This window comes from Lycorma delicatula, chromosome 9 (genome assembly GCF_047948215.1).
Source record: "Lycorma delicatula isolate Av1 chromosome 9, ASM4794821v1, whole genome shotgun sequence".
In the NCBI taxonomy this organism is placed as follows: Eukaryota; Metazoa; Arthropoda; class Insecta; order Hemiptera; family Fulgoridae; genus Lycorma; species Lycorma delicatula.
In genome coordinates, this window is record NC_134463.1 from 130317552 (window position 1) to 130329726 (window position 12175).

A 12175-nucleotide genomic window follows, 5' to 3' on the forward strand; every position below is an offset into this window, starting at 1 on the left:
AAAAAAAAATGACATGTACAGAATAAAAAAGACAACGTGATTAATAATGGACATGGTTCAATACTTCCGAGGCACTCTCCCTTTCCAATTAATGCATATTTGCTGAAATGAAGATGTTTCCAAGATTCCGATACAGCAAAACAGTAATTTTAATAAGTAACTGACGATAAAAGAAGTTTAAAATGCTGTAAAGCTAGATGATTCATCAATAAGATGAACAGAGTCTTTGTTCAAGTCTCCATTTTGGTTTGCAGTTGTCGGACGAAGCTAAGTAGTACAAGCGTAAATAACGTTAATTATTTCAAAACTAGGATAAACTATTCAAACAAAATAAATTGTTCAATTAAATAATCTTCGGGAAACATCTATGACGTATTATATAGGTCTTGGACGACAGTTATTCAAGAAAAATATTCTAAAACTAAACCATTATTTCATGGCTAACGTCATCGTTCTAGGCTATGACATAGACGCCACCCTGGACGCATTACAAGCAGCGATTAAAATAACAATTCTAAAATTGATGATGTCCCATAAGTCGACACCGATTCCCACGTGACATGTTTGGCATTTAATGACCGCAACAGTAGTAAAGATCTCCGGAGAGCATTCCTTGATTACGGAGTAGTCTGCTACGTGCAGTGAAGTTAATACAAAGCAAGGTTCAATGACACTGTTCTCTAAACTTGAAATCAAATTTTAAATTATCGGTTACTTACCAGTTATCCAATTTTATCAATTCTTCTGGTTTCTTGTTTTTTCTTTCCGCTTTCAACCTAAGTGCTTGAGGATATAAACTTAAAACATGTTCAAACTGATTTGCTGAACCTTCTGTAAAGAAAGTCGCTGTGTCTCTTACGGAAGCCATTGTGATAACTACAGTTCCCGCAATGGCCGACAGAGAGCATAAGAGCAGCCAGCCGTAACATTTTATTTATAGTTGTTATTTACAGACTGCCAAGCACAATCAAATATTAACGAGTGCTCGTCTTGTTTATGTCTGAGATGTTTCATTACTGCGGAAAAATCGCATACTAATCATAAGTAAAGAATATTTTATTGTAAGAAGGGGGGGGGGGTCATCGAAAACAACTAATATCGTACTTCATTGGTACCGTACCTCCTTCCATTACCATGTCATTGTTTGATGACTTGCAGAGGGGATAGCGAGAACCGTTGGGTGCTTTCCAAACGTCTCAGTTAATGAGCAATGCTTCTGAAAACTGCTTTTCATATTACTGTTACCGTTTTTAAATGTGCATGTTTTGGAAAAGTGATTACAGAAAACCGCAGTTATTAAATTTACGGAAGTTCATTTTTGATTATGCTTAATAGCGCTACTTATTAAACAAACAATAAAAAAAATCAATAATTGAGAAATGTATTCACCACTCGCTAGATTTTCTGATAATTATTCTTTAATTAGACAGATTTTTTGCTTTTTAAATCAAATTAAATAATTTCATATTACCGGTTTATGGTACAGTTAAATAATAAAACTTAATTAATACCCTAAATTCATACCACTTTGAAGTAAAAAAAAGAAAAAACTAAAACCTTGCATGATGAGCATAATATGCTAAATGAGCTCATTATTATAAAACAAGAATCTGCGGTAGTATGGAAATTCATACCTTATGTATACTGTATACCAGTCTAGAGAAAAGTTCCAAAAATATATTCATTACAGATTACTTAATGAGAATGCCAAAAATCAATGTTACACCAACCCTGAATAATAGCTGCAAACACATATATAAAAAATAAGCGGTTATTTATTATAAAACAAAATTCGGTGTATTGTTAGCAATCGGTTGAATGGATGGATGCTTTTCTGTTTATGCTAATATTTTAACCTCACAATAATTCTTACAAACTATATATATATATATCATATTACAATCTTATTTTACTTGCTACATACCTCTACCGAATTAAACAACTAATGTTTTAATGTACACCCTATCAATCCAATTTGTCTTTACAAGATTCTGCCATAAATATCTGTAATATCATTTTGTACTTTATCAACCCACCTGCCTAATTTTCAATGTTCTCCTGAAACGCCCATTTCAATGGCTTTATTCTTTTCCCTTCTGTTTTTCCTATTGTCCACGTTTCTCTATCGCAATGTGCTGCACTCCAAACAAATGTTTTGAGGAATTTCTTCCTAGTTATTTAGTCTATGTTTGATATTGGCAGACATTTTTCATAAAAGTTGGATTTTTTTAAAGAGGTGGAGGAACCCCATTTACGGGCGCCTAGGCAGTGTCGGACTGGCTTACAGGTTCCGCAAGATGATATTAAGTGCGAATGTGTGCCTACGCACTACCGACTAAACCTACACCCCTGGCTAACCACCTCTCCATCAAACCGCTGATGTGTCATTACTTCAGGAAGGCGATATAACGCCCTTACACACAATCGAACACCGCTAACATACGTGAAAACCCATACGATCAACAACACACCCGAGGAAACAAGCAACAACCAAACCCATCACACAGACACATCTCTATCAGAAAAGAAAAAAAAACATAATACAAAAGCAAAGGAAACACCCGCAGCAATCACAAACAAAAGTCGCGCTCACACAAACTCACACGCACAGCAATGTACACAAAATAATACTTCATTTACAGTCACTATCGTTGCTCCGAAGACGCAGTAAGCACACCATCGGGCTTCGGAAGAGTGCCCGCGGCCTCATCGCACCAAGGCGACCTCCAGATGCTCAGGAGACCACCTAGGCGCTCAGTAGTGAGCCTGTCCTGCCCGGCACCCTCCGGCGACTCGTTCCCCGTCGAGACTCCTCCCATGCGTGTAACTCCTCGTTTACCTTTTTACATACAGCTCCATTACCATTGAGTCCTCTCATCGATACACTTTGTGTTTCTTCTGGCTGAAACATGGCCTCGACACCAAGGGCGGCCAGCACTTCTTCACGTTCTCTTTCAAAGCGTGGGCAACAAAAGTGCACATGAGAGGGGGTCACCTCCTCTGCGGATTCCGGACATAGATCCAAAAAATCTCGACAGAATCTGAACAAATACGATCTGTAGCCTCCATGGCCCGTCAGGAACTGCGTTAAAATGCATCCCGAGCCACAGGTTCTCCTACACCAGTTCCTGGTGTCTCTGATTAAGCGGTACGTCCATCGTCCTTTCGTTCCTCTGTCTCAATTCTCTTGCCAGATTTCCATCAACTCCTCTGCAATCTCAGCCGTTAATCGCCTTTTATCCGCAGTGAGCAAAGGTCGCTGTTCTCGTAGTCTTTTCTTTTGCACGATATCTACAGACATAAGCCTTGCCAGGGCTTCAGCCGCTTCCTTGGACGGTGCGATATTATCCTTAAACAGCTTATTCTGTACAACGCTTCTAATTTGCCTAAGTATTTGGCATATCTAATCACACTGGCTTATATCTCGACCCCAGCTGGAAGATCGAGCGCAAGCGGCCTTGTCGACCGCGGAGGGCTGGATGGAAATTCAAAATTTAAGATTTCTGTGCCCAAGACGAAGTTTATGCTTCTCAAGGGTGCAAACAATTTATCGTACAGTCGAAACCCCCCACATTAAGTATAAAGGCTGTGTAATCAGAGAGTGAGAGTTCATAAGTACCTAGGTGTTTTGTTTGATGAGAAGTTGCTGTTTAGCAGCCACATTAGGCAAGTAGCGGCGGACACCGTCTCAATGATGCACAAACTTAAGAGGATTGCTCGGAAAGACTATGGGTTGTCAGACCGTCCGTACATGGTGTACCAATGTGTCTTCGAAAGCATGATCTTCTTACGCGGCGCCCGTTTGGGCGCATAGGTTGGATATGAATAGAGCACTTGTTCAAAATTTAAGGAGTGCCCAGCGCAGAGCCTTAATTGTATGCTCTGGTGTTTTTAAAACAACCTCCTACAAGGCTACCACTGTATTGAGACAGGCTCTCCCGATCGATTTAGTGGTGAAAGTTTGGGCAGCCATGTGGAGATTACGAAGAGGGCGAGAGACCGAGGTATTTGGGATGGGGTTTCGGGCCGGACCAGTACCGGAACGGAATGGTGATCACAATGCACCGGATCAAAATTTCGTCCAGTTGCACATCTCCCGCCTGCGGAAGAAGCTGCAGAGCCTCGCGATGGAAGTATGGCAGCTGGAATGGAACACCATGACTAAGGAAAGATCCCTGTACAAGTTTATACGGGATCTGGGGGATGGTATGCCTAGAGTTCATTTTTAAGGGTAACGGGTGCCCAGGTGCTCACCAACCAAGTTAATTTGAACAAATATCTGGTTCGGTTCCGCCTGGCAACTGAGTAGTCAGTCAACTCAGTCAAATGAACACCTGATGTTTGACTGCGCTGTTCTTGGGGGGCCAGAGACCGGGCCACCCTGGAACTTAGAGGTCAAGGGGAAAATTGGCCACTCACAAGCGGCGAGTGAATGTGGCGAGAGCCACATTGTCGAACCGTGTGGGAGTTCCTTGATGCGGTTGCTATATTCAACCAACATCAGTAGTTTACTTAAGGGAAAGACTCCTAACGCACTGCTGCGGGAAGGTGACCTTGAGATATATGGCTGACCACCAGCCAATTCGGGCTCCAAGCGCTTTAATATGGTGGACAGGTACTTCCTGGCATTCAGCGATCTAGACGTGGCAGCGAATTGCTGTCATGACAAAGTAAATTTTAATTTTTGGATGTCATATATATTTTTAGTAGTTGACGGGGTGCGCCTACCCATTTTATATCTCAATCCCATATAGCATCGTAGAGTATGCCACCCGGCCAGCACTGTGGAGGAGTTTGCATTATGTCTCTCAGGGGAGGGAAGTAAGCCCTCGTGATCTGCATGCCTCGGCAGACATTTGCATCAATAAATACATATAAATTTTGCCTTCACGTGGGCCTCAAAAGGACATCTTCACATCCAACCCACATGATATGCTTCAATTGCGAGGCTGTAGGAGGTAGAGCTATTGATTGTAGAAAGGCGCCTAGGTGCTTGACCTATGATACGGAAGGATACCCCGAACGGGTTTGACTACATGCTCTAGAGGGGCAGACAAGGAGGAAACTAGAGAAAGCCAGGGGAGGACTGGCAAAATCACGACACAGAAATTAAAGATAATACAGATAAATATGAATCATGCTGCGTTGGCCCACGATTTGCTGACTGAGTACTCCTCAGAGATGGGTAAAGAGGCTGTGCTTGTCTCTGATCCGTACGTTACCCATTCCCGAACGGGATGGCTGCTGTTGAGGGGATGGAGGCTCTGCCATCTGGATATGTAAGCGTGCATCTACCCGAGATGTACATTTGTAGGAGCTTTGTTAGGGCGAAGATCGGAGGTATTTATTTATACTCATGTTTTATATATCGATCAACATAGCGGTGGAGAGATTTGAAGAAATATTGGACTCTAGTGCGGATGATGCACCGTTGCATCAACCTGCATTTCTGGCGGGCGATTTTAATTCGTGATCCACGGATTGGGGATCCGTTAGGACGGATATATGTGAGATGCTGCTTATGGCGGTAGCAGCAGCAATGGACCTTGTTTGTTTGAATGTAGGTGGCGCCTTTCCATTTAGGAGAGGCGCAACCGGGTCTACAGTAGACATAACATTTGTGGTGTTGTGTAACATAACATGTGGTTGTCGTGTCGTTGCTTATGCTGAGGACGCGCTGCTACTGATTGAAGGGGTTTCGCGTAATGAGGTAGAGTTCCGAGCTGCCCTCATGCTTGTGAGACACTTTGACTGTGGAGCCTCCGATGATTTTCAGTCCAGAGAAAACGACAATGATATTGCTTAAGGGCCGATTGGCCGCTTCCCGACGGATCCGAGTTCGGATGGCTGGTCTCCCCATTCGGTACGTTACGTCTCAAAAATACCTGGGTGTTATCCTTGATGAGAATTTTCGGTTCAAGGAACATCTACAGTATGTACCAAAAAAAGACGCTGATGCTTTTTATGGAATTCGTAGTCATTCATCCCGATTGGGGGCTGAATTACCGTACCATGCGTATGCTTTAAAAAGGTGTCAGCGAAGCTATTATGTTGTATGCTGCCCCTGTCTGGGCTCACCGCATGGCTTTTAGGTATTGCGCGGAAATTTTGCTGCGGGCCCAGCGACTTCTCTTGCTGGCTGTTATAGGCGGTTGTAGAACAGTCTCACGGGAGACAGTCTGTGTTACAGCCGGAGTCAAACCGATAGATATCTTGGCTAATGAACGTAATGAACGCTACATTTCCAAGGTAAATAACCTATTGACGTCAGAACGAAAACAGGAGATTGAAGCCTTGCGTCTTGGCAGGTCAGGTGGGACGAATACTCCACAGGTCGCTACAAGCATGGTACAGTTCCTATACACGCATGGATTGGTCTGATTTAGGTGCGATTGAATGGGACTCCCCCAATCGGTATATCACAGTTTCTCTCCGAGCATGGTGCCTTTCGGGCGAGTTTGGCTAGGTTTCGAGTCAATGCCCGAATTGTGGGACGATGATACAGTGGACCGACCACATCCTCTACGTCTGTCCCCGATACGAGGTCAAATGTTCACGAGCCATTAGGGAACTTGAGAGAATACGTTCCTTTCTAGATTCCGTATTAAATGGATAATCCTCGTGAAGTGCTCAATAGTGGCTGGTTTTATTCGCGTCCTTGCGGTGTGTAGGCCTGCAGAGGGAGTTTAATCGAGGTACTCGATCGTGGTAGGATCCCGGGTGGCTAGGGTTCCGGCTTAGGCATTGGATTGATTGGAGGTACGCGCATTGGCATCGTGCCACGGTTATATCGGTATTGTTTGTGATTCGATTTGGGACTCCCGCTGATGGGGGTGGCCGTGCCGCCGGGGTATGGTAACCCGTGCGACCAAGAGCGTGGCTTCCCTCCGCCGGTGGCGGTCCTGATCGTGACTTGGTAATGCCACGCGAGACACCATGATGTGACTGGGTGAGGATGCGGGGTTTGTCCCCGGTTCCTGCGCGGACCGGAATGAGGTTTTTCCCCTTGTTAGATGACCTAAATTGGTCGACCTATTTGGGTGTAGGTCTGAATTTCTATGTTGCGTAAGACATAATTTTGATTGGTATGAGTGTAGCACAGATTTAACTTTAAATTCGTTCGTTTTCTGAGGCATTCACAGTCACGAACGGTGCTGTCAAATCCGGACTTGGCGCGGGGTTCGCGCTTCCGCGTTTTCGGTTAGTTAGTTTGTGGGAATCATATCCCCAGGCATGCCTGAACATGTTAAAATTTCACCCAAAGAAATGATTGCATTTGGAAATTCAATCGGTATTTTTCAGTTCATCCTGACTGTGAGGATTTTTCTTGTAAACAGGTCCTTTCATTGCTCCCCATATAAAAAAAATCTAGAGATCTCAAATAAGCTAATATGCTTTGAAATGAGTCTATCCCCTAAAAACTTCATGTAAGAATTTATCAAAACGTCAGTAGTGTGCGCTGTTGCTCCATCTGTTGAAAATGGTGTTGATTCTTTAAATAAATTAAGTCTTTTTGTACTTGCGATTATAATTATTTTTATTATGAATTGTAAATATTCAAGTATATAACATTATTAACTTGTGAATCTTTATGTAAATTTATCGTATTAATATACGTAACATCATGTAACGTGTGACAAAAGAATTCTTGAGTCCTTGGAGGCTTGTAGTAGACTCGTAGAAGACTGAAAGAGGACTGCTTGAATGGAATGGAATGCAAAGTTGGCGGGAGTTTACAGATTCTCCATACGGATCGCAGAACCTGGACATAGTTCCTTGGTGCTGGATGATTCAAATCGGGCGTGTTTTTAAAAGGTTTATTATAAGTGACGGGTCTAATTTTTCAAGGTTTCGTTTATTTAATATTTTGTATTTTTAAAGACGGATTTAATTGCATTCCAATCCGTTGTTAAACCAGCGTTATCAAACCCATATTTATGGGCCGACCGCGGAAGGCTAGGCTTATGAAACCTGTCCTCCCGACGTAATTCCCCTTCAGACCGTCCACTGAAGTCCTTTCGCTAACGCTTCATAGGCTAGCAGGAATACGCCACAACGGGGCACTAACTATATGGAGGGAGCAATGCGCCTCCTTTTCCGGAGGAGTCGCAATTGCTGATTTATGTTAATTTGTATGTACGTTTTAAAGGAAGGGTTGAGTAGAAGCTCATCATCCACTTCTGTTATGGCTGCCTTTCAGGACGCATCTCTGCTGGGCTCCAGTCCGTGATGTTGGGACGAGAAGAGGGTCTTCCTTCTTCTTCATCTTCTTCTTCCTCTTCTTCTTCCGATGACCTCTTCATTCTTCTTTGGCCTGCACTTTCCGAGAATTGGCAGTAACCGAAGTTACATACCGTTAACCTTAGTATTCCCGTGGCCCCGAAGGGCTGAACGGGGGAAATGCAGGTTTCTTCTTTCTTCAATGCTGTCAGTGGCTGCTGGGCAGGTGGCTGCTAGGCAGGTGACTGCTGGGCTGATGGCTGCTGGGCTCGTTCCGTCATTCTTCTTTCTTGAAAGGAAAGGTAATAGGGAACTTACAAATTGGTGATACCTATTCGCAATCGCGGTTTAGGGGCGGCGATTTCCTTTTCAGAAGCAAACAGAAATTCTTTACTCTACATAATATTAATCTCCAGACACACGTGTGTCCGGGAAGGGGTTGGGGGGACCGCGGGGCCGCAGTGAAGAAACCATTTCACTTGCTTTAATGATGTATGGAGCCTGCTTATATACTGGGTACGGAGCCGATGAATCGTCAAGAGCCGAGCGCATCCGAAAGGAGCTCTGTTAAGTGTACCGAGCCGCTAAATCGTCAGGAGCCGAGTGCATTCGAAAAGAGCCGAGTGATGCCGACAAGAAACGAGTGCATCCGAAAGGAGCTGTGTAAACTGTACAGAGCCGCTAAATCGTCAGAAGCTGAATGTGAATCCGACCGAAGCCGAAGATTTTTAAATGAAAATTAACCTTTCTCATTAATAGTGAATTTTAAATAACACGAACGAAACTCGAGTCTATACATAATACCCGCAAAAAATCATATTAGATGTGAATTATGAATCGCATGATTTTTTTTTTAAACATATGATTTTTGCAGTTACAAATAAGTTACATAAAAGGAACAATTTAAAACGAAGTATTTGAACGAATAACAAGTTTACTCGTATATATGGACAGTAACATGATTAACACTTTGTTAAAATAATAATACAGTTGAGTAATTTGCTTTTTACATAATCATAATTAAACTAACACAAATATGTAATTAAAACAATATTTATAACTGTTTTACAAACAGACACGGACGTTTTACAAAAATACAATCAAATGAAATTAAATAGAACAAGGGCAGGAAATATTTAAATTAAGAAAAAAACGTTACAAAAAATGTAAAAATGAAAATATAATGTAAATATAAAATTATTATTTTAATTAACATATCATTTGAGATTGGCAACAGGCATAATTAACGAATAGGTCTTCCTAATGGACCGTGAACTGTTTGCAAATCAACAATCCTTACAAGATTGTCACAGTCCGGAAAAACCTGGGTGACAATTCCACGTTTCCAGAACACGGGTGGAGAATTTTCGCCGGTAACTAATGCTAGTCCCCAACACAAAGATTACGTGATGGAAAATGAATTTATTGCGCTGCTGTAAATAATGTAACTAGTCCTTTGACCATCATCTCCAGATAGATCAAGCACATTTTTCGGGTAGTTGCCAGCGGCCTAAGAGATTAATTTTAAGTTCTTGGTAATCGGAATCGGGTAAGGAAGAGTGGATATCCAATAAGAAAGCGTCCCGGTGATAGTGGTTCTAGGTCTTGTGATTATTTGAAATAGGGAAGATAGGACGAGAATTGAGACAGGCTTCAATTTGTGTTAAAATTTTATATAATTTTTCAGAATTAAGGACGGTCTGTCCTATTACCCGACGCATATGATATTTAACGCTTTTGATTGCGCTTTCCCATAAATCACCAAAACGGGATGAAGAGGGAGGAATGAATAACCAAGAAATACTTTGTAACCGATGTCTGATTTTAAGTGTTCTGAATTTAAAAATCGATACAAATTATAAGGTATATTTTTGGCGGAACGGAAATTGGAACCGTTATCAGAAAAGACTTGACTAGGAGTGCCCCTGTGCGATATGAATCTTTTAAATGCTGCTATAAAAGACTCCGAGGTGACATCAGAAATTAATTCTAAACGAGTAGCCATAGTGGTGAGACATATAAAAAGTGCTATATAAAAGTTGCTTAAAGTTTAGACCTCTGTCCGCCATGACGAATCATAATTGGACCGCCGTAATCTATTGCGCAAGTAGAAAACGGTCGGGAACGAATCACTCTGAAGGGTGGTAGTGACCAAGCTGTTACACTTGGGTTTTTGCAATATGTCGAAAGCATGTCATACATTTACGAATGATAGAGGAAATACTCTATCCGTTTATTATCCAATATTTTTGTCGTAACGAATGGTGAATAGGTTGAACACCGGCATGCAAGAGTCGCGAGTGTTCAGCGTTAATGATTGGTTTCGTGATGTTAGCATTAGGATGTTTCACTTGGTAATGTAACAGAGAGTGTTGCAGTCCGCCACCTACGCGTTGTAAGCCTGAATTATTCAGAAATAGATCGACTGATATAAGTTTACCTTGTTTATTAATAGTTTGATTGTTTTTAAGATTTTTAATTCTTCACTAAAATGCACGTGTTGTGATCGTTGAATAAAAAAGGTAAGAGCGTGATTTAGTTCGCGAGTAGTTAAAAGACCAGAAATTCGTTTTGTACGTCTTGATCTGGCATTATGAATAAATCTGAAAGAAAAATTAAAAGTGCGAATTAGAGTATGTAGTGATGAAAATCGTTTTAACATTACACAAAATATCTTTGCGTTTTTCTGTTAGACAATCAGCACTTACGTTACAGTTATTAAAGGTAATATTTGAACATCTTTCGGTCAACGGACAGAAGTTTGTGAAAGCCAATGATAACCGTGCCACCAAAGCGATATGTCAATTATCTTACTTGATGACAACTTGTATACAGTACGTCTGCTGGATTATCGGAGGATTTGGCGTAATGCCGATTGGCATTTGCGGTAATTTTTTGAATCTCAGAAGTTCTATGGCTGACGAATACCTTTCGATTAGATGATTGTCCGTGAATCCGATGCGGTACTATTATAGAATCTGTGTATAAAAGGATTTCGTTGAACTGTATGTTTAATGCATTAATTACCTTTAATAAGAAACGACTAAGTAGTAAACCACCACAAAGTACAAGTCTTGGAAGTGTAATTTGTTTTGAGGGTGCCAATTTTGGTTTGGTTTAGAAGAAATTGTACGATTAGTATATACAGTTCTTATGTGAATGCGACAACCGTAGCCCTTTATGGAGGCATCACAGAATCCATGCGTTTGAATAAAATTACTTCTACTATCAATATCGGGTTTGACGGAACGATCTATTTTAATGGCTTCAATCAAATGCAACCGGTTGTATAAATTGAGCCGTTTTGTTAGTAACGTGTTGGGTAATGTTTCGTCCCGATTAATTTTAAGTTGCTACAACGATTGCGTAAAACGTTTATGTGAGAAAAGGATAGGATCAACGGGTCGTAAAAGATCAAATACACCTGTTTCGGTGGACAGAATATTTCTTTTAGGGTTTTTTTCTTAGAATCTTTGGCACGAGTAGCAGCTTATCTGAGGAATTATTCCATAGAACTCCTAAAGTACGTAAGTTCTGTTTTCGATTTAAAGGAACGGAAGTATTGTGTTCAGAAGTAGAAACGATGCTATTATTGGAAAACGATATCGTTGTAATAATTTAGAAATATCAATTTTTAACCGAATAACTTCTTCAAAGTTGTCTGAACCCGTTATGAGATTACCGACGTAAAAATCATTTCGAATGGAGTTACATGCAAGTGGAAATTCATTTTCATTTTCATTTGCGATTTGAATTAAACACCGTGTAGCCAAATACGGTGCACAAACGGTCCCGTGCGTTACTGTACGTAATGCGTAGTGCTTTATTTCCTGATCTAGAGAATCACGCCAAATTATACACGGTAAATTGGAATCGCTAGATTTAACTAAAGGTTGACGATACGCTTTAGTTATGTCAGAAGTAATGACGTAATTACGAATTCTGAATTTGAACA

At 41.3% G+C, this 12175-nt stretch overlaps 1 protein-coding gene across 1 annotated transcript in view; it reads right to left on the reverse strand.

Annotated features, from left to right (window-relative positions):
- Amun (protein amun) overlaps nt 1-976 on the reverse strand; it is a 31802-nt gene extending 30826 nt beyond the window's left edge. Inside the window, exon 1 of the mRNA XM_075375459.1 lies at nt 720-976. Within this exon, the coding sequence (XP_075231574.1) occupies nt 720-868 (149 nt within the window). The 5' untranslated portion in view covers nt 869-976. The remainder of the gene's footprint in view (nt 1-719) is intronic.
- Between the last annotated feature and the right edge of the window lie 11199 nt (nt 977-12175).